Source organism: Rutilus rutilus (assembly GCF_951802725.1).
Source record: "Rutilus rutilus genome assembly, chromosome: 15".
NCBI classification, from domain to species: domain Eukaryota; kingdom Metazoa; phylum Chordata; class Actinopteri; order Cypriniformes; family Leuciscidae; genus Rutilus; species Rutilus rutilus.
This window is the reverse complement of record NC_140220.1, coordinates 7634847-7658058: the sequence shown is the minus strand read 5'-3', so window position 1 is coordinate 7658058 and position 23212 is coordinate 7634847. Positions and strand designations below refer to the sequence as shown.

General features: G+C 37.3%; 1 protein-coding gene and 1 pseudogene across 3 annotated transcripts; one reads left to right on the top strand and one right to left on the bottom strand.

The window, feature by feature from the left end:
* On the bottom strand, positions 1 to 5259 carry LOC311304373 (annotated as a pseudogene). The gene is made up of 4 exons: positions 5255 to 5259; positions 3639 to 3988; positions 3373 to 3557; positions 1 to 84 (listed from the first exon to the last, which is right to left on the bottom strand). The product of its transcript is annotated as an uncharacterized misc_RNA (transcript).
* Positions 5260 to 5277: 18 nt separating this feature from the next.
* gopc (golgi-associated PDZ and coiled-coil motif containing) lies at positions 5278 to 22835 on the top strand. 2 transcript variants are annotated; one of them, XM_084431870.1, is made up of 9 exons: positions 5278 to 5769; positions 9630 to 9794; positions 12757 to 12780; positions 15136 to 15311; positions 15431 to 15596; positions 16148 to 16243; positions 16354 to 16518; positions 19301 to 19475; positions 20391 to 22835. In XM_084431870.1, the coding sequence occupies exons 1-9, from the start codon at positions 5488 to 5490 to the stop codon at positions 20507 to 20509; spliced, it is 1368 nt and encodes a 455-aa protein (XP_084287996.1). In that variant the 5' UTR covers positions 5278 to 5487; the 3' UTR covers positions 20510 to 22835. The 2 variants fall into 2 exon arrangements, with proteins under 2 accessions (XP_084287996.1, XP_084287997.1); XM_084431871.1 differs by lacking the exon at positions 12757 to 12780 and having other exon boundaries at positions 5323 to 5769; positions 20391 to 21005.
* Positions 22836 to 23212: the final 377 nt, after the last annotated feature.

Sequence of the window (23212 nt, the reverse complement as noted above, 5' to 3'; positions counted from 1 at the left end):
TTACAATGGCAAGCCTAGTTGCCACCCCTCATTCTGCTCTTGCCCCTCCTTTGCCACCCCAAATATAAAATCCTGGACACGCCCCTGGGGGGGAGAGATAAGAATACCCATTTATACTTAGATTTAAACTTTGATTCTATAGGCTACTCTACATAAATATGTGAAAAAATCTGAATGTGTAGATTGTTTGATGTGTAGACACTGTAGGCCTCTCTGTGGCAGCAGAAACTCTTTATGCCCATCGTCCTGTGAAGATGGGCATTTGGTCGAGTATAGCCTACACTTTATAACACTATTTGTCATAATGGTGTATTGAGTAGGTTACTTACAACTGCCTGGGGTTCTGTTGGGACAGGAGGCTCCAACAGACAGATATTACCATCAGAATCTGTTGGGACCAACAAAAACCCAACCCAAAGTAAAATAAATGGAAATATCAAAAATTGCCTATATAAAAAATAACACACCTCTTACATTTTATGAAGGCCCTTGGACCTTCGGGAGTGACTGGCTCTGAAGTCCCTCCAGGAATTCCCTCAGCCAAAAATGCTGCTGCACTGCTAGACACTGGATGCTATTTAGTTATTTATGTCAAATGTAAAGTCAGGTAGCCTACACCCATGATATGCTCAATCCTTACTTGATTGAATTATGTTTTCATAATTAATTTTCAGCTGCTGCCATGTTCTTTTAATACCTGCAGGATTGCACCTACATGAAAATTAAAATCAGGTTGAATAACATACTGTTCTTTCACCTCTGATATTATAACAGTTGGGTAAGTTACTTGTATTACTAACTACAAATGACATCTTCAACAGTGTAATTAGATTAATGTCTACTTATTACTAATTACTAAATCCCATATCAACCTCAACCATTTCAACAATACAAGGAGAGACAAGAAACTGCACTTTTAATGCTTTCAAATAAACAATATACAATTGCATGAATTATTCTTGAATTGACCAAAGTGTGTAGAGGGAGAAGGTTACATAAAAAATATACCTTTTAAAAATGTATGTTAAATATACAGAATTGTTCTATAGTCTAATGCAATTACATCAGATTTTACTTTAAATTACAGAAGAATTAAGAGTAATCCCTTTAATTAAATTACAGTATTTAGATTACTTGGTAATTAATTACACCCAACACTGTATAACTAATTAAAATGTAAAGGTGAGAAAATGCAGACCTCTTTTTGTCTGGCGCTGTTGCCATGGTGACTCATAATATCTGCGCTCCATTGATAATGGCTTTTTATAGTTGTGGTGCACGCGCTTAACTCAGAGTAGGTCAACTCAGAGTTGATTGAACTAACTAATTGCAGCTGTCCTGTAACCGAAAACTCAGAGTTTCCCATCTCAGGGTAAGTCAACTCAGAGTTCAAGTTTTAACTCAGAGTTGGTTGAACCTCCTCTCTGAAACAGGCCCCTGACTGCTTTGACAGCCCAATCCAGTGTTGACAGGTTTGAAACCTGGCGGCTATATTTCTTATAAAAGCAAAGCAATATATCCTCATTTATACCAGCTTTCTAAACTTATTTTGTGTACTCCTGCATCATCTGTTCCATGCGAGAGGATATTCTCTAAAGCTGGTGAAATTGTTTAAAAAAAAAAAGAAATCGCCTTTCACCAAAGACTGGAGAAAATAATATTTCTGAATAAAAACCATACCATTTAATGAACACTTCGTTTAAGCCTTCTGCATGTACCCAAAGCACACCCTCTGCCACATTTTTTATTTATTTATTTTTATTATTAATTAGAGAACATATGAACATAAAAACATGCATCAAAGACAGAAACTTCAAAAACCCTCTGCTACATTATACAAGTACAACCAGTTACACAAGCACATCCTTTTCAACATACAAAAATATCAGTCTCACCAGTTAACAAGTTATAGAGTTCTGCTTCCCACAGCTAAACAAGTTATAGAGTTCTGCTTCCCACAGCTAAACAAGATAAAGCTTTACATGATACTACGCTGCTAAAAAAAAACTATAGAAACCATTACAGAAATTCTATTGGATTTAATGGTTTTCATGGGAATTTTATTGGTTGTAATGGGAATTATAATGGTCTCTGTGGGTCTCTACTGATATGTGTTGGGTTCTATTGGTGGGGGCATTAAAAAAGAATTCTGTAGTGGTTTAAATGGTGAAAAGCCAATGGTTCCTATTGGTATTTTAATAGAAACCATTAGAATTTCTGTGATGGTTTTCAACTATTTTTAAGCTGGTCTGATCTTCTGTCCTTGTCTAAAGAAATAATTACACACACACATCATGTTTTAATGTTTTATTATCAAGGTGAACACATGAAATTCATCAGTATCTGTAAAAATCACCTACATAAATGAGTTTCACAGCACTAACACTGTTTCAGCTTTGATCGCCTCGGTAAACACGTAATAAACGGGGCGTTAACAACATATAAGCCTACTTGCATTTTATGGTTGTCAGCTTTGTTGCATTACATTTACTTCACCAGGAGATGGTGCTGCAATTTCTATCTGAATGAAGCTTCGAGTAATGAACCATTTTCGACACAATTGTATCAGAAAGCAATAATGCTTCGAAACGCTTCATTTGGCCATCACTATGTACAAATGAAGACCATTCTAAGCATCGCAAAGGGCCTCTGATAGGCTACAATATAGACAGTTGACAATTCAAAAGAGGTCGATATTTCAGCAACTTACCTCTGGAACAACTCGACGCGCAGCAATGTAAGTGAATGGGGTCCAACGGCCAAATGACAGTAAATAGATAGGGCAGAGGACCTGCACAGCCATCTATTATGTCTCCATTTAACCCTGGGGATTCAGGAGGAGAGAAGTCCTCCGCCTCCACAGAGCCCTGCTGCGTACTGCTGCCACTGCAAATGACTATGTCACTCTACATCTTTATTATTGGGGTTCAGGGGGCGCATTGATCTAAATACGTAACGTTTTTTTTTTAACCGGAAAATTATTATTTTTTCAAATATATGCTTTTATAGTGTGTATATAAACAACTATATATTTTATAATGACATTATAATTATACATGTATGTACATTAATATGTTTTAAATAGAATTACGATTACTGTAGGCTAATATATGTAGCAGGACATTCAGTTACTTTTGAAAGGACAAAAATAAAGTGTCAGTGTATTTCATTAGACTTTAACTTTGCAGCTATAAAAAAAATCTAGCATTTCCTCACGGTTTAAAACTGATTTTTTGTGACAGTCGATATGCATGGGCCACTGGCGATGACAGTTTCCCCCCTCTCCCCTTCCCTCCCCTGCCGTGCCATACCATAAAAGAGATGTTTCAGTTTTTTTTTTTTTTTTTTTTTTTTTAGCTGTTGAAAAGTGACTTCGTGGATATTGTTCTGCCTGCAGTCTAAGATAAGAGGCCAACCTACCTGGTAGTATTCGTAGCTGGTTTCCAGCAAACTCGCACACAGACAGATTTGGGAGGCGAAGACCCCCCACTGATATTAGTCTGTTAGAGCGGACAGAAAGTGTTATGAGGTTGTGCAGCTGCTGGGACATGTCCCGTCATCTAATGTTTTTAAAAGCTGCAGTGATGAGAAGAAAGTTGATGAAATTGAGGAGCTTTTAGATTATGCCATGTACTGACTTGATTGTATTTCCATCCAGGTAAAGACACTCAAGCTTTTCAAGGAATGTTAGGGTGTTTGCACACAAGGTGTTAAACTGGTTATTCTGGAGGTTCAGGACCAGTAGCTTTTTTCCAGGGACGACTCTTGCAGGACCCTCTTCTGGGACGACTCTTGGCTGTTTAGCCTGTTGTGGCCCAAATGGAGGATCTCCAAGCCAGAGGGCAGGACACGGGGAAACTGTCTTAACTTGTTTTTGACAGTTCTTAACAGAGATCTGAAGACATTGGTGTCAATCTGCTCGACCACACCAAACAACGGAACTACTTCTTCAAGGCCTGGCAAACCAGAAAAATCAATATAACAGGTTCTGGAAATGAATGAATATCAAAACAAAAACAAACAAAATAACTTTAATTAGAAAAAAATCACATAGCGTAAAAAGCATGAATTTAATAAGACAGGTTACACTTTATTTTAAGGTGATGTTACATTGTACTTACTCAAATAGGTACTGGGAAATATTAATTAACTACATGTACTGTAGAGTTACAGTTAGGGTTTGGTTTAGGGTTAGTTACTTGTAATTATATTACTATACTATAGTAAGTGCATGTAGTAACCTAACTATGTCACCTTAAAATAGAGTGTTATCGAAAGGCATTCTAAATGGTTAACTAAAACTAAAAATTAAAAATGAATGTTAACATAAAAAAAAAAAACAGCTTCACAAACCTCTGCTGAAGCTGCATTTTGAGCATCCAATGCTTAAATATCCGAGCCAGATTCACGCCTGTGAGAATAAGACTCCCCTGCTTTATTTAGAACAATGGCTGAGATCATTATCTTGCTTAGAAAACAAAATTTGACACCGGCAAGGAGCTGACATATCAGCAATATATCGTCCTGCCTGTTTGCAAATAAGAAACTTGCTGAATAAACTATTTACATCCTATTCTGTTGAACACATGCATTTTTTTTTTTTTGTATGTATACATTCCATATAAATTGTTGCATTCAGTAATATTAACTTGACAAAACAAAGCTTTAAAACCTAACATGCATAAAAATGTTATATTTTAGACTATTGGTCAAAACTATTACGTACACATTTTAAAACTTAAACCTTTAATTTAGCTTCAGCATCTTAATGCCATGGAAATATGTATAATATAGGCCTATAATGTGTGTCTTTATAAGCTAAAAAAATAAATATAAAGTTCAGTAATAATAATGGAAAATATTTATATATGTATTTATAAATGCTTAGGTTGGTTCGTGCTACAAATAATCGGAATTATTGCACATATTTCTTGAGATATGCCAGATTGCCAGCTATAAGTTTTATGTCTTTTTAATGTTAATTAAATCGAATCTATGTTAATTTGTGTAAAAATGATACTGTATCATAATGGTGGTAATTAGTTTGAATGCTTTTTCGTAATGCTTTTTAACGACAGCACTGTTAATGATTCATTTTCCATTATTTCATCATAATTTTTTCTAGATCAAAAAATGATAACAACTGTATTATGGCTCAAACGGTCTATCTGCTGTAAATTCCCATGAAGCAAATATGGAAGCGGACTTAGCAATCGATTCGCTCGTCTATCGACTGTCTTCCTCATTGACGGACCTCATCGTGTGGCAGACTAAACTAATCAATCCACGTTGTTGACTTGTTCGATCTCGCATTTCCTGGTCAGATGAGAGCACGGAAAACACCTCAACAAAGCATCACTCTCACGGTCTATCACACCAGAAGCCTCTTATTAATATAACTTGAACGGTCAAGTGATCGCGCCGAGTAAAGGACTAAATTGTAAAAGTAATCTGTGTGTTCTTCCTGTAACGTTACCCGTGTTGAAGATGTCTGCGTCCGCTGGCGGTGCTGGATCCCCGGGCTCGGCCCTCTCCGCCGGTTCGGCTGCGGCTCCCGGCCCCGGCATGTCCATGTTCCGTTGGCTGGAGGTGCTGGAGAAGGAGTTTGACAAGGCGTTTGTGGATGTGGATCTGTTACTGGGAGAGATCGACCCGGATCAGGCGGATATCACATATGAGGGCCGTCAGAAGATGACCAGTCTCAGCTCATGTTTTGCTCAGCTGTGTCATAAAGCCCAAACCATCTTCCAGCTCAACCACAAGCTAGAGGTGAGGAAAAGAGATGAATATGATCTTTTAAAGGCTTTAGGCAAAGTTGATGTTCTTTTATTTACTGACATAGAACTCTCTGTGGGCTATGCATTCTGTGTTGAATGTTTCAATCTGAGTGTTTTGGAGTGACTCATTTTGGAATTATGGCTGTTAGTCTTTAATACCTGGTTTGTATTTTATTGTACAAAAATGTAAATGATAATATAAATAGGTTTCTAATGTTCTCTAAAATTGTAACTTCATGTTTCAGATGGATTTTAAACTATTACTACTATAAACTAACAAAAGTTACTATCTAAATACCACGGGATATAAATATTGCACTCACTAGGCCATAGTGTGTGTGTGTGTGTGTACTTTCTGAATAGAAAGTGTATAAATGTATAGATTATGGCAAACGTCCTTTTGTGTAAACACAATATTTCCTTTTGTGTTAACAGAAGCTTTTCATTCCATGTAGCATACTGAAATCTTTTTTGTACAAGATTACACTAAATTTGAGATGGAATTAATTTAAAGTGCGGGGCTTTTGAGCATTAAGTACCAAGTTAATGCACAATAAACCCGACAGGGTGATCAGGACCCTGACACGAAGCAAGATGTCATGATGGTAATGAAAAGAGGCGAACATACAAAACATCTTGTTCATATCCAGAGTAAACATTCTAAAGTTGAATAGGTCAAATCTGGCTAATTATTTTGCCTGGAAAATGATTTGCATAAAACTACGGTGGGATTTAAAAACCTGTTAAACCTGCTTATCTCAGTGCTAGATATGGTCTTTCTTCTGTTTGAATTGACTGCAGTGCATCATGTAAAACATCCCTCCACATAACATGCACTTATGTTCCAGCTCATGTATTAAGTATTGTTGCTGTTGATTTCTGGTGTCCTGTGATTTTTCTGTTACACAGTCTAGATAATTAGTGTCTTTGTCTGTGTGTTGATGGTTTCAGGCTTCTCAGGAGACCAGAACATGTAATCTGCTTTTCCCACCACTTTTCAAATCTGTTAATGGCTCTTTATCAAAGCTCACAGTCCAATTTGAAAAGCAGTATTAGGCTGCTTTCCACAGGGGAAATGAATCGTCTTTGCCACGGAGGAATCCCTTGAGTCCAGGATAGAAAATTCAAAATAACATGTTCTTAATGGTAGTGACTCACAGGTATATTTGTGTGGGAGGCTGAATTTCTTTCTGAGAAGGTAGTTTAGCACATGGACCCACCTCTTCACCGGCGCAGCTGAGCAGAGCAGATTAACACACAGCTTGATAAAAACCCTGCTGTACAAGAGGAGAGTTGGATGTGACAGTGAAGATCACAGCTTCCTGTCCTAATAAAAGCACTGTGGTGAGACTATACCATTCCATGGTATTCATTTAAATGATAAGATACTTCAAAGTACTGCAAAGAATACGATGGTATTAACATGGTACTTATCCAAAAACCTCATCATTGGAACGAGATAATTATAATGGTAACTATAACTATATTAGCATCCACACACCAATGCCCTAAATTGATCTGTGTATTCTAAGCACGAGCTGCTCGTCTGGTGGTTTCTGATTGGCTGTCAAGGTTTTTAACATTCATCAGCTGGGAAATGTTTTTACAACGTTATAGTTGTAGTGTGGACTCTGCTATTTTTATATTTAAATTTTTTTTAGAACAATATCGAAACTTTATAGTTATCTTGGTGTGAATGTGCCTTAATATTGTAGTACATTTTTGTTAGTTAAAGGTGCATTGCGCAAGTCTCTGAGTTTTTGCAGAACTATGCCCCCTTCTGGCGACACGCGAAACAACCAGAGTTGTGCACGCGGTTATGTGGAGTTTGCGTTGGGGTTTGGGATGAACTAGAAGCCGGTCTCTTTGAATCCATCTTCTACTTTTGCAAAAGTCGCTTGAGTTGTCTTCGCTGATGCGGATAATGGCGGCGAATACACAAACCTGCCAGACATAGCCAGGTGAGCGTGAACGCGCATGACGTCACGCCCAGTCGATTCCGACCCGAATCCCTCTTATTTATTTTACTGTACAGGATTATAGAGGCAATCGCAGTGATCATAGAAGGGCTCATTCAGCCCATCAGGCAATTGTTTAAGCATGTATGGGTTAGAAAAACGGGTATTTTTAACATGAAATGTTGCGCAATGCACCTTTAATATACCAACATTATGTCTCATCATGAAACTGCATTCTTAACCCATTTCACTTGCGTAATGTGACACATTGTTGAAAGAAACAGGATATTAAATGGGTATGGGCCACTGTGGTCGATTAGTCATCCAATTGTTTGTCTTATATTTATTGTTGTTTTAGTGGCGGATACTGTGCATTAGCTTCTAGAAAGTTTGCACAGCAGAAATCTTTCTAAAAATGTCGGGAAAGACTGGCAAACGCCACCAGAGAAAAGTCTGTTGTTTCACTGGAAGATCAAGTTATGACACTTTGATTAAAAATTATGAGGTCAAAAAAAAAGGAAACATGCATAGATGAATTGTTTACAGTAAGATCAATAACATGCATGTAGAACTTTTCAGTATTCAGTAAATAGAGTCCATTTTGATTTTATGCAACTACTGATGTCATTTTTCCAAAGTGCCCACCCAAATATCTTTACACCCTGTCTGAAGGCTGATACTGTGTAAAAGGTCTCGGCCTGCGACAATGAGCCATTTTTCTCTAGTTAAATGCTGCATCGCAAACACCAAACTCTTTTGAGGTACTTTGGTGCCTTCGTTTCGAGTCAGTTACATTACATTTTTCATTCAAATGGAAGATATTCAATTTTGCCAGCTGAAATGTTGTAACAGAGAATATTGTCTTGCTTTACACTTATAGATTGGGACGGGAAGCGGTGGGAATCTGAAGTATTCCGAAGGGCCATTGGGTTCAGATTCACCACTCTCGCTACTTTCGATTTGAGTACAACAGTACTGACAGATAAATGAATCTTTTCTAATGCATTACTGCTAAATATGAGAGTCCCTCAGCTAACGCTGGCTATTCAGTAGAGGCCGGGCACATACATAAATCAGTGGATTTTCTACGAGAGGACTTTTATTTCTGTCCTTGATGCAGCTTCGCTACTTAAGAAGCTGCAATGCTGGAGGATTGAGCTGATTTCTAATGGCGGTGCCTTCGGATGGGGGACGGGATCACATAATTCATTGTGGCTGTGGTTTGTAATGGGTGTGTCAGATGAGAATATGAAAATGAACGCTTGTTTATGTTTCGGATGAACTAAATGTCACGTGTTCTTTGTACAGATTGTTTACCATATCTGACTCAAATGCATTTAGTTATTTTGTTGTTCGGACAGGAAAAAAATGTTTTTACAAACCCAATCCGACCAACATTCATACACGTTTGAAATCCAATTTTTCTAATGAAATCTGAACAGTCAGATTGGATTTCAAGTAGGTATTTTTTATTATCATTCAGGACTGTAACATCTCACACAAAGCCTCAATTAACTTACTATGTAGTGAATGCATATGCATGAATGTGATGTGTAAAATATGTAAATCCTCATGAGTTAAAGAAATATCATTATGGATATTTGCAGAGGCAAAGTGTGCAGTTTTCCACCCTCTCTTTTTAAAATGACACCTATAAGCTAGAGTCGTTCACATGGGAAACATGGCTCAACATGTCGGAAGACATGCACTGTTTGCTAGGCCACTGTCTAGTATTTTCCGTCTGTTAGGATAAACATTGTTGATCTGTATGTCTTTACTTTTCTAGATCAGTGAAGGATCGTGCAATACTTCATATGCAGACACTGAGTCAGCGCAAGACTCAGCATGATTCTTGGATGGCTATTTAATAATACTCTGTGTGTGTGCGCTTTAGGCTCAGCTGGTGGACTTGCGGTCGGAGCTGACGGATGTCCAGGCGGAGAAGGTCGTGGTGGAGCAGGAAGTTCATGAACAGCTTCTGCAACTCCACGCCATGCAGCTCAAACTCCAAGCCAAAGGCGGCCAGGCGGTCGACTCAGACTCTATCAAGGACAGGATGGTGGGCACAGCTTCACATTACTACAAATGTAGCAGAACTGACTGTGTTTTATATATAGATGAGTTACTAAAAAACTGCCCTGTGAGACACCTAGATATAATATGTTAGCATTAAAAGGACAGTTCACCCAAAAATGAAAATTCTGTCATTTACTCTACTTTTTCCAAACTTGTATGAATTTCTTTTGTTGAACACAAAAGAAGATATTTTGAACAATGTCGGTAACCAAACCGTTGACTTTCATAGTATTTTTTCCCCCATACTATGGAAGTCAATGGGGTCCATCAAATGGTTGGTTACCGACATTGTTCAAAATATTGTCTTTTGTGTTCAGCAGAAGAAATTCATACAAGTTTGGAAAAACTTGAGGGTGAGTAAATGACAGAACTTTATTTTTGAGTGAACTATCCCTTTAAGGCCACCTGGATCTTCAGCTCAGTATGTTTGCAGAAGTATGTGGACACCTGATCACTGAACATCTCGTTCCAAAACTATTGGCATTAAAGCAGCACTCAGTAGCTTCGGGATTTCTACGCTGTATTCTCGCTTTTTGCTCGCAGGTATCTCTCTCGACCTCCCCCCACAGCTTCGGAATAGATATTTGACAACACTGTTGTAAAAACTCGTTGGTGATTCTCAGACACCAGAGGCTAGTAGATCAACGACATCAAAGCAGATGGGACATTCTTTAAAACGTCTTCTTCATTCAGGTTCGGACAGCGTGAGGGAGCGCAATAATGACAGCATTTTAGCAGATTTCTTTTGGCCGTAAAGCAGTTGTTTACATCGCGAGACCTGATATCACGCGAGACTTCCTGACGCGGCGGCCCGCCGCCCCAAAGTTGCAAGTGCGTATTTTCCGCTCACGGGCACCAGGTGGGTGCGAAACGACCACCATTCAACCCGAAATAAGTATTATAACCATTCCAGTGACTCCGAAGCTGTTCAGTTAAGGTAAAAAAGTTACTTAGTTCACCTTTAATAGGGGCTTTCACACCAAGTAGTTCTAGGAACTAGCCACCAGGGTGAGAACTAAATGTTCCCCTAGGGCCGTTTACCTGGTTGCATTTGCACCACCAGTTGGAACTCTGAAGTGATGTAATCCGTTCTTGTTGTTGTGACTTTTATTTTGACGGCACGGCAGACTTTTATTTTGACTGCGCTGAGAACACCAGAGCCTGAGCACACAGCGCTCCCATTCTTCGTCTTCATTAGTTAATGATTTGTTCAACAGTCCTGTCTAATACGTTATTTATACAAAGAAAGTAAATAGTATATAAAAAGTATGAGCGTTTGCCGTGTGGTTGATGTCCACTGTTGCTAGCTGAGCAGAAATACATAATCATGCTTCGCTTGGTCCCCTCAAAGTCTCATTGGATTTTCTCCTTAGAATAAAGGTTGAGCGGTCCTTCTATCACTGTTTTCCATATTTGTTGAGATAGTTCTCGGAGTAAATAAATAGGCTATAACAACTTTTTTCTTTTTTTAATGGCGAGTGCTGGTGTTTCATGTGTGTTCGACCAATCAGCGTACATTTACATCATTAGTAGTTCCTATTGTGCTGGTTTAGATCCTACTCTGAAGTAGGAGCTCATTTAGTTCCTCCCAGTTCCTGAGGTGCAAACACGCAAAAAAGCGGTTACTCCTGCGTCCTGCCATTAGTTCTAGGAACTATGAAAAGGTTCCTCCGGTGCGAAAGCCCCGAATGTGGAATTAGAACCATTATAATGGCCTCCACTCTTTTGGAAAAGTGTTTCATTGATGTGACACTGACTGATGGAGGAATTTGCTTCCATTGGGGTGTCAGTGGAGTCTAGCAATGATGTTTAGTGATTAAGACTAAGTAGTTGAGTGAGGTTAAGAACAGGCCAATCGAGTTCTTCCAGACCCATCTTAAAAGAGTATTACTAGACAAACCAGGAGCCTGTTTTGCAGACAGAAATGTTGTTATAGCATTTGGCAAACAAACCACAGACTATCAATGTGTGCTCTTTGCTTTAGGTTTCGTTTTCCATTCATTTGTTACTATATTGCCTAGATGAATGTGCATATTTCCATGATACACAATATGCAAATAGCAGATACGATTTTCTAAAGATTACACTTAACCGTGTTATACATACATACATACATACATACACACACACACACACATATATATATATATATATATATATATATATATATATATATGAACAGGATTTATTTGAAATAGATTTTGTCACTTTATTGTCTTTTAATCAATTGAATGTGCTCTTGCTGAATAATAAAATTATAGACTAATACCATTACATTAAAAAAAGCACTTTTATTAACATTCTAACTCAAGCTTTCGATGGCAGTTTGTAAGTCAACAGTGAGTATCAAAGCTGCAGACAGGGTTTGTGCACTTCATGCTTCAGCACTCGGCTGTCCTGTTCTGTGAACTTCTGTAACTGACCTGTCATTGTTCCTAGACCTTTTCACTTAACAGCAGCATGACTAGCCGAGGGCAGAAATCTGCAGTAGCACCTCACTGCAGTACACGAGATCCAGGGGGCGGAGTTGGATCCAGATTTAAGGGGTGGAGATGGGTAGGTTTAGGTATATGTAAGGTTTCATGTTCTGCAGTGAGGACCATCTCGAAATTTGAGGAAACGACTTGTATGTCTGTTGAGATTACATGTCTGTATGCTTGAGTTTATCCAGCTGTCAACAATGGTAGTGACTGGAACTACTTAGCAAGTGTCCACATACTTTTGTCTATGTAGCGCAGCTGTGACATTTGATGGTGTAATTGCGGTATCTTTGTATGATCAGTTGTAATGAACACTAACAGGCTCTGGATTGGTTGGCACTCTGCTGTGTCTTCCTGACTTAACCCTGTTGATGTAAGGAGAAATGATGAAGCTTCACAACCGGCTTTCCTGTTTAACCCTGCATTTCTAACTTTTGACCCTCTGTTTTTCTTCTCAATCTTAAGCCTGTTCCCTCAGTGGAGGACAAGGTAAGTTTTGCATTGTTTTGAATCTGTGTGTCCCATCTAACTCTTCTTTTTGCCCGTCAATGCTTCTGCTGTCTGTTTCAACCATCCCTAATGAAGAACTATGTTCTCTTTGGCCGCATTTACGCTGCGGGTCTTGATGCCCAATTCCGATTCGTTGACTATATCCGACTAGAGCCAATCAACCCGGTCTTTCTTTTAAAAGTGACCCATATCTGATATCTGCATCTTCACTATACACTTGGTGAAACAACCCAAGGTAGACACACTGACCCAGAAAAGCTTAGGCCGAAAAGGAAGTGAAAACGGTGCAATGGATGTAGACGAAATGATAGTTCAAGCTTCCTCACCATTTTTAAAGGTCTGCAAACATTGGTCTCTTAAGGTGGAGAAAAAAGAGGAGAGCCCTTGTTGCAGCCTGGGCATTGAAAAGAGTCATGTGATCGCCACTGTTGCTTTTTCAATGACGTATGACTTGAATTGGCAAGGGGAATATCCGATCTGTTTAATGATCACATGAATGAGGCCTGAAATTGATCCGAGATCAATCTGAGAAAATTTTTCCTGCTTACACGCTCGTGGGTTATATCCGACCTGTGCCACATGTGGAAAAAATCGGAATTGGGTCACTTGAACCATGTAATGCAAATGCGGCCTTGTGTTGAAGATTAACTTCAAGAGGTGCACAGTGTATTTGAGGCCGATACATTATCCGCTGATAACTAGTAGAATTACAGCCTAAAATTTGAACTGATAATGTGATTTTTTTTTTGTAATAAGTCCTATCCAGAAAGTATTTTAGCCAAATAAATATATAATGTCATTCTGTGCAAATTTCTACATCTATGCAACATGTTACAATGTATTTAGGTTAGGGTTTAGTGCTGCACAATTTGGGGAAAAAATTTTAATGCACACTTTCTGATAAAAGTTGTGATTAAAAAAATTCCAGGTTTGCTGTGTTTGCTTGTAGGGCTGTACAATTTGGCCAAAGTTGTGTGACTATATATAAATATTATTATTACTAAATTCAAATATGAAAATTAATAAATTCAAATAAAAGAAGAAATATTGCTATTGTAATATTTCACTTAAAAATAATAGTAATAATTAGTTTATTTTACATTTCAACTGTAAACATACAATACGAATATTTATGGCTGTATTTAATTTCTTCATTTTCAAATGTTGAACCGTTGTACATTTATTTTGACTGAAACTGCAGGGAGCTTCTTTATTGTTGATAATTGCTTCCCAAGTTTCGGTAGATGGTTGGTGCACATGCCATTCCCAAATTCAGGTTAAAGCAACCCAAACTCAGAGCAGATACTGAGTCCGAAATCGAATACTTCCTTACTAGATAGTATGCGAAAAACACTACTCCAACTGAGTAGTATGTCCAAATACATAGTATTCATAAATACATTATACATAAACCAGTAGGCGAAAAGTACCTGGATGACCTACTACTTCCGCTGAGATTCTGAAGTGTGCGTTCGATGAAGTGAACACTATACTATATCCCATGAGACCACGGGAGAGGATTTATGAATGACATTCGTAACTGACGCTGGAAGGTCACATGATGACAACAATGTGACCGTGCCTTGCCTTTAGTTATTGGCACAAGCTGATCATTATCAGCCATAAGCTTCAGTATAGGTGCATAGCTACTGCTAGATGTTTTTGTTTTACTCCAGGGGTTGTAACAAATGAAGAGGAGCCATTCATACGCAAGTCTGTTCTATTAGCTTTCCTGATTGGCTGGATTCATGTCACTATTGGCAAACTTAACTATGATGTTAAATCTACATTTGTTACAATTCTGAGTCTATAGTATGTGCACACATTAAGTGGTATGTTTTAAAGGAATAGTTCACCCAAAAATATTTTTTTCTTACAAAAACCCATTGCTTCGCTTCAGAAGGCATTTATTAACCTGCTGGAGTCGTATGGATTACTGTTATGATGGATGGATGCTTCAAAAAATGGGAAGAGCCAGGATATTGTAAATTTCAAATCTGATTGTGTTCGGCTGAAAGAAGAAAGTCATATACACGTAGGATGGATACAAGTAAATTATGGGAGAATTAAAATTTTTGGGTGAACTATTTCTTTAACTAGAGTGTTTGTCTGGTGATCTCACCTCACCTGTGTGTTATTTGTACTGTTGTGAAGTTGTTGTGTTCATTGTGGTGACGTAGGTCCTCTTGGGCAGCACGTTGGAAATGACTGGTTTGATGTTACTCTGCTGGGATGACTTACCTCAGTATGCACACATGGTCAGACCACCAGCACACCACAGAGTTTGGGCGCTCAACTGCTCACCTCTTGTCTTTGTTTGATTACATTTCACAGGAGAAGGAACTGGAGGCCAGTAAGAAAGAAAAAGTGAAGGAGGCTAAGTTGGAGGCAGAGGTGAAGATGCTGAAGAAAGAGAACGAGGCCCTCCGCAGGCACATTGCGGTCCTACAGGCTGAGGTGTATGGAGCCAGACTGGCGGCAAAGTACTTGGACAAGGAGCTGGCTGGGAGGTAAGGGACAGCATTGTTCTCCTGTTCGGGTTGACCACTGTGTGGGTTTCATGTGGCGATATCTTGCACACAAAGAGCCAAAGTGGTTGGTAACAGGAATGCTTTTTTTTATTATTCAGGGTGCAGCAGATCCAGTTGCTCGGGCGAGACATGAAAGGACCAGCTCATGACAAACTGTGGAACCAGCTTGAAGCGGAGATTCACCTGCACCGCCACAAAACAGTGATCCGAGCCTGCAGGGGGCGCAATGATCCCAAGAAGCCCTTGCCATCACCTGTGGGGCATGTAAGACAGTACATTCATTTCATTTACAAGTTGGCGATATTGCATACAGAAGGCGAACTAGTTATATCAGAGTAAACTTTGAATAGTCAAGAGAATAATTTGCCTGTAGTGTATTTATACCTAAAATCTAAATCAGAAGTTAATAATGTAATTTCTTATGTTGTAATTACATTCTTATTTATTTATTTTTATCCTTTAAAATAAGAAATAAAATGTGTGTTTTATGTATATATATATATATATATATATATATTTATATATATAATATTATTATTATTATTATTATTATTTATTTATATTTTTTTCTTATTTTAATATATTTTAAAATAGAAAAAAATTATATTTATAATATTAAATATATTAAATATAAAATTAAGATTTTTAATATTTAAATATTAAAAGTCAATGAAATAAGCTTAATTATTAATTTATTTATTTATTATAATATATTATTTATTTATTTATTTGTTTGTTTTTTAATTTTGAGATTAACTTTTACCATTTTCATGTGATTCACCCTTAGTGTGTTCTCTATATATTTACCTCTCCAGGAAACAGATTCTCTGAAAAAGACTCAAGGAGTCGGCCCGATACGCAAAGTGGTTCTCAGCAAAGAAGATCATGAAGGACTTGGCATCTCCATTACTGTGAGTTCAACCTTTGATCCTTTTGATTGTGAACTAGTCATGATTTTATTTAATGTTTGTTCCAAACTCAAAGTCCTGATTTAATGTTTGCATTTCTGCAATTAATACAGGGTGGGAAAGAGCACGGTGTTCCCATCCTCATCTCCGAAATCCACCCCACCCAGCCTGCAGAGCGCTGCGGAGGACTGCATGTGGGAGATGCCATCTTAGCCGTCAACAACATCAACCTGAGAGATGCAAAGCACAAAGAGGCCGTCACCATCCTCTCACAGCAGGTGAGACACACACACACACACACACACACACACACACACACACACACGGACCCTCTTTCGGTTCAGTTTGCAGCCTGACGAGGGGCCTGTCAGATCAGGCTTGGCGTGTGACCTATAACTTATCATGAGAACCATGTTTCAGTCCCATTCTCAATTGAGTTATTTAATTGGGCTTGTGAGGTGTTATGAAGTATTTGAAGAGAACATGCTGCTTTAAAGGAATAGTTCACCCAAAAATGAAAATTCTGTCATCATTTACACACCATCATGTTGTTCCAAACACATTTGACTTGTACAAAAAATATTTTTATTTTTTTATTAATTTTTTTTACACAAAAGGTGGCCACTCTTTTCAGTTCAATGTAAGGGAATGAGGACTTGGTCTGTCAAGCTCTAAAATGACAACAAAATCCACCATTTATATGACTCAATAGGGGTGGTTAATCTGTCTGATTTCCCGATTCGATTCGATTACGATTATTGAAGTCCCGATTCGATTACAGTCGATTTTCGATTATTAACGATTCTCGATTAGCGATTATTGATTTTCCAGTTCACAACAGTAAACGAAAATACACTACAAAGTGATTGCAGTATTAAAAAAAGTCAGTTTCTGTGTCGTGTAGTTATAACTTCAGAATTATTTGTATGTAGCTTATGTTCTGTAGAACACAGAAATGAATACATCACATTGTGTTGTGACTCATCAAGTTGAACTAAACAATAACAAATAAATGAAAGGCTTATTTCCTTTAGGAAGTAGATCAGAACCAACATAGGCTACTGTAGAAACTGGACAATTTTCTTCTAGAAAGACAAGGTGTTCAGCTAAAGATATTAAATAGCAGTCCCAAACTAGCTTTTGTTAATACAATGTTGGTATGAGCCGCCACAGTATTTTACAAATATAAAAAATAACACAAAGTGAAAATAAAGTGGCATTTTGGGGTTAATATTGAAACGACAGTTACCATGGTGAATACACAATACTAACAAGAACTGTTAATGAAACATGGAAACTGCTCCTGGTGAATAGAATGAAAATCATCCCTGCATGCAAATCCTTCTCAGCTAACACACGACGTACCAGTAACGTGATTTATTGGTATTTTACTTTTATTTCATGACTTACTAATTTACAACGTAACAACGTTGCATGCTCGTAGTTTCCTTTGCACTATACAGTGAAGCGATACACGGCGCGCCCCTCCGCATTTGCGCGTGCAATTGAAGAGTGTGCGCTATGAGTAGCCTACAGTATAACGGCTGACAGGACAGGAACGTCCGTTTTTCTGAGGTGAAATACTTTTTATTTCAGCGTACACATACGTCACTGCCTGGTAGTTCCTATATTGTGCTGGGTTTTCTGAAGTAGTTGTAATTCGCCTCTCATAACATAACATGCTCTAAATGCACGCAGAGTGGATTTTTAATTTTTTATTTTTTTTATAAAAAATCAATTTTTGAAAATTTAATAATCGATTCATACTCGTCCATAACATACTCGCGATTAATCAATAATCGATTTTTTTTACCACCCCTATGACTCAAGTCTTCTGAAGTCACATGATAGTTTTGTGTGTGCAACCAACTGTTATATTTACTCACTTAAAGGAGTGGTTGAGTATGATTTCACTTTTCTAACTTTAGTTAGTGTGTAATATTGCTGTTTGAGCATAAACAACATCTGCAAAGTTACAACGCTCAAAGTTCAAAGCAAAGGAAGATATTTGCTTTTAAAGAAAAGGACTACAACAAACGGCTGGTAGGGACTACACAACATTCCTCCCGGGTTAGTGACATCACCAACCTTAAAATGTACATAAACCCCTCCCCCGGGAACACGCAGTCCATGTTCAGAAGAGGAAAAGTTGTTGTATAAGAGTACATTTGTGAATCAGCTCAAACTTTAGCATCCATCTTTTCACATGCAATAGAAAGTCACTCTGTTTGAGCGATTTATAGATTACCATGACAGAATATGCTAATTGAAGATAGTTAACTCCACATCAGCAACATAAATTCATCAACTAACCATTCAGAGACGTCCTGTTGCATTCTACATGTTGTCACTTCTTCTTGAGTCTCTCCATCTTTGTCTGACTCCGTTTTAACATTAAAGGCAGAACAGTTTCTGTCATTTTAGTGCGTATGCGTGAGGTAATCGCAGCTGTGAGCTCTTGAAACCCCGCCCTCTGCAGCCGCTCATTTGCATTTAAAGGGCCAGGCACAAAACGGTGCGTTTTTGCAAACCCTCAAAAAGTGACAACTTTAACATGCTATGTAAAAATATGTGTGGGGTATTTTGTGCTAAAACTTCACATACACACTCTGGGGACATCAGAGATATATTTTACATCTTGTGAAAAGGGCATTTTACCACCCCTTTAAAGGGATAGTACACCCAAAAATTGAAGTTCTGTCATCATTCATTCACCCTCAAGTTGTTCCAAATGTTCAGAATTTCTTTCTTCTGTTGAACACAAAAGAAGATATTTTGAAGAATGTTGATAACCAAACAGTTGATGGACCCCATTGACTGCCATAGTATTTTTTTTTTTTTTCATACTATGGAAGTCAATGGGGTCCATCAACTGTTTGGTTACCGACATTCTTCAAAATATCTTCTTTTGTGTTCAACAGAAGAAAGAAATTCATACAGGTTTGGAACAACTTGAGGGTGAGTAAATGATGACAACATTTTAAATGAACCCTTTAAGAAACATGCATACAGACACCCACACTTCCAGAAACTAACACATTTGGGGGGTTTCCTCTGCAGAGGGGGGAGATCGAGTTTGAAGTGGTTTACGTGGCTCCAGAAGTGGACTCTGATGACGAGAACGTGGAGTATGAAGATGACAGCGGACACCGCTACCGTCTGTACCTGGACGAGCTGGAAGAGGGAACAGGAGCCAATCACAACAATAGCACTGCTGACCCCGCCTCTCTACAAGGCAAGTCCATTGAATTCATTCATTTTCTTCCTGGCAAATGGCCCAAAACTGAACAACAATTTGTTTTACAGCATTTATTAATACATGTAAATGTAAAAATATACTATTATTCATTGTCAGTTCATGTCTGTTTATAATACATTCATATTTTAATCTGTCAGTTTATAAACATTACTATTGTCCTATCTCAATTTATACTATTGTTTATGGTCAGTTCATGTTTGTTCATAATATATTAATATTGTATTGTTATTTTTTTCCCAATAATTATATTTTTGATCTTTGATGCTAAGGCAATAAGAAGTAATTATTATATAAATTAATAAATAAATGATACTATAATAATAAAGTTAATTTAAAATAAATCTTGAAAGATTAAAATGTATAGTTAATATTAACATAGATTAATAAATACTGTAATATTATTATTGGAAAAGGGAAATGATTATATATAAAAATACACACTAATGGTCAAAAGTTTGAGGTTGGTAAGATGTAATAATGTTTTTGAAAGAAGTCTTCTGCCCACCAAGGGTATTTATTTGATCAAAAATACAGTAAAATCAGTCATTAGTAAAATCAAGTTTTATTTTGTAATAGATTTAAAAATGCAAAATATATTTACATTTTGTTCCTGTGATGTTTTGAATTTTCAGCATCATTACTCCAGTCTTCATTGTCACATGATCCTTCAGAAATCATTCTTATAGGCTTACTTGGTATTCTTTGCCAGGATTCTCTGATGAAATGAAAGTTTAGAATTATTTATTCTTTTGTAACATTATAAATGTCTTTACTGTCACTTTTGATCAATTTAAAGCATAAATAATCATTTAAACCAAAGGTTCAGTTAATGGTTTAAAGAAAATTGTGCAGTTTATCTAAACTGGCCGTCCGTTTTCTTTCTCCTTCCAGCTGTAGGGAAGCACTTAGTGAACAACAGAACAGAGAATGGAGATACCGGCTTGTCCAGTGAAAGCCCTTCAGACGACAAGATCTCCAAGACAGCAGAGTCCGCAGAGAGCTCCTCTTAGATCTCCAGCCTACGAGAAGAGAGAGGACGGAGAGCTGAAAGAGATTAAGACTGCACATGTATAATATGTAACATACGAGATTCTTCTTGTTTTAAGCCGTATGGAGAACAGACTGCTTCGACATCCACTGGAGATGGATGAACCACTGAGAAACACTGAGAGAAGAGGACATAATATTACTCAGTGGCAACAAAGGATTGCTTGCGACTGTACGTCACCATGTTGGTTTATAGTTGTAAAGAAACACTTGACGGGACAAAATGACGATCTACGTAGATGACTAAAGTGATCGGATGGAATTATATGGTATAAGAGTTTCGATTCTTGACTTCCTCTTTTGTGCAACCCTCCATAGGTGAGCCGAATCTGAGCTCGGATGTAGAGCTTCTACTTTAATGATTCACGTTTCCTCTCTCGTACTGAAGTAGTGGATATAGCAATGAGTTACTGTTTGCTCAAAGTGTATGTTCATGTAAAACATCATTGTTTTTAACCCTTCTGTTTTAACCTAGTGTGAGCTGGTGCTGCTCTAAATCAGAGGCGAACAGGATGATGTTACTTCCTGTTTTGCGCACAGGGTGGACAGTAGGTGACGGGAGGGAAACAACACAGCGTGTCGTAATAACAGTGCACATCCACGTGTGATTACGTTTCTTTGCTTTCCACACATAACGACTCAAGAACAGCAGTGGACAAGTTTAAATGTGCCATTTAATTGATCTAGAATGAGTTTCGTAAGGGGAGATATCCAGGTCATATTTTCATATTTAACACCCCCATATATAGAAAATTCTCATCACTGTAACATGCTAATTTTTAATTCAGGAAAACTTTAAGTTCAGAAGTTAAGTTTAAAAATGTACAGTTAAAAATAAAATTATTTGTTTATATATTTAGTGCTCTCAAATCAATTAATCATGATTAATCGCATCTACCATAAAAGTATGTTTATATAAAATACACACACACACACACACACACACACACATATATATACAGTATAAAGGCACACAAATATTTACAAACTTTTTTTTTTTGATGCGATTAATCACAATTAATCGGTTTCACAGCACTAATATATACATACTTGAGTATTTTTTATTTTATTTTTTAACATTTGCATATGAGTAACTTTTGTAATGTGAAAAAAATTGTGAGCTACTGACAATTGGGGAAAAAGGGGGAATGTGCTTATTTCTCATAATAACAATATTAATTATTTCCCTTAAGTCAAACCTCTTTCTTTATTTAAAAAAAAAAATTACCTATATTTTTATTTTTTATTTTAGAGTGAAATATGACTTGGACATTTCTTGATTGTTTTTTTAATGAGATATACCCATCTGCAGAAGTATTTGTGAGTGTCTTTGCTGAACAATGTCTTGATCGTGCCATTGGAACCTACTGTATTAACGGTGTCTTTAGAAAAGATACTGATATTATCTGGTTAGGGAAGTGGACTTGCATTTTTACACAGCAATGTAGCATAGCGTTATTTAATCCAAGCCAATCTTTATATCCTGTCAAAAACAAGGGTACAGAAATCAAGAACAACTATTCAGTCTCAGAATGCCTCAAATCATTACTGTATAGATGACTAGAAGAGGTTCCTATAATAATCATCAGTGTTGCTTTCCTATCATTGAGTTATTTAACATATCACTTTCTTCTCTCAATAGCATCTCCAGCTTCAGCCATCTAACGCTCCAGTCTAAATGTCTGTACACTGATTACTATCTATTTAACTGAAACATGGGCTGCATAGCAATAAAACAATTCCTAAACACATGCTTTACTCTGTTGAAAGAGAAAATGCTTTAACAAGGTGGTTAGATGGTCTAGGCCGGTTTTCAGCAAGGAAGCATAGCTTGAGTGTTAAATATTAAATACTCATAAGGTATTTGCTTATATCACACATTTATTCTAATATTAATCACCCAAGTGTAATGGTCACAGGTGTGTATAGCTGTTATGCAGATGAGGGCAGTCAGGACAATCTTATCAGTATGTGGGCTGGTTTAGTGGACTCATGTTACCTTCATTTTCTTGTTACTGATTAGTTGATCTGGGAGATGATGTTTTCCACACTGCCAGTGCATGGCACAGTACAGATGCAACTTTGACCTGAAGAAACATCTCCCCTCTTTTTAGCCAATTCTTTTTTTTGCCCTTCTGGTTTGTGATTATTATTTTTTTTCTGTTAACTGTTTTTCCAGTGTCATAGGAAATGTGCTTCGGAATCACAGGAGCTTTGGGAATAAATGTTTCACATGTAGTTAAATATATGACGTGAAATGTTTCAATAAACTTAAATTAATTGCCCAGAGCATTGTGTTTTGTTGACGTGTTGATTACAGGGCGTTATTACTACAGATGAGTTGCAGTACCTCATTTAAACATGAGGGGGCAGTACGGCTTAACAACAAATTCACAGCATAAAGTCTACTTTAGCATATTTTTCAAACTTGGGTTTACTTGATTATTCATAATCTTTTAGAAAATCATATTAAAATATATGAAATATGATACATCAGGCTTTTGAGGAATGGTTATTAGTATATCTCAAGCATTATGTTTCATTGCATTAGGCCTATATGTTTTGGCCCCCCGCAATAAGAACTACAGAACTTTAATAAAACTAAGCATTTAATTATAATTTTACCATATTATTGGAAAATGTAGTGACAGCTGATATTAATGTAT

Coding starts and splice junctions, on each gene's coding strand:
- gopc (XM_084431870.1), top strand. CDS start 5,488: ATGTCTGCGTCCGCTGGCGGTGCTGGATCCCCGGGCTCGGCCCTCTCC. Junction 15,597..16,147: donor TGCCATCACCTGTGGGGCAT/GTAAGACAGTAC, acceptor TTACCTCTCCAG/GAAACAGATTCTCTGAAAAA. Junction 16,244..16,353: donor GACTTGGCATCTCCATTACT/GTGAGTTCAACC, acceptor CAATTAATACAG/GGTGGGAAAGAGCACGGTGT.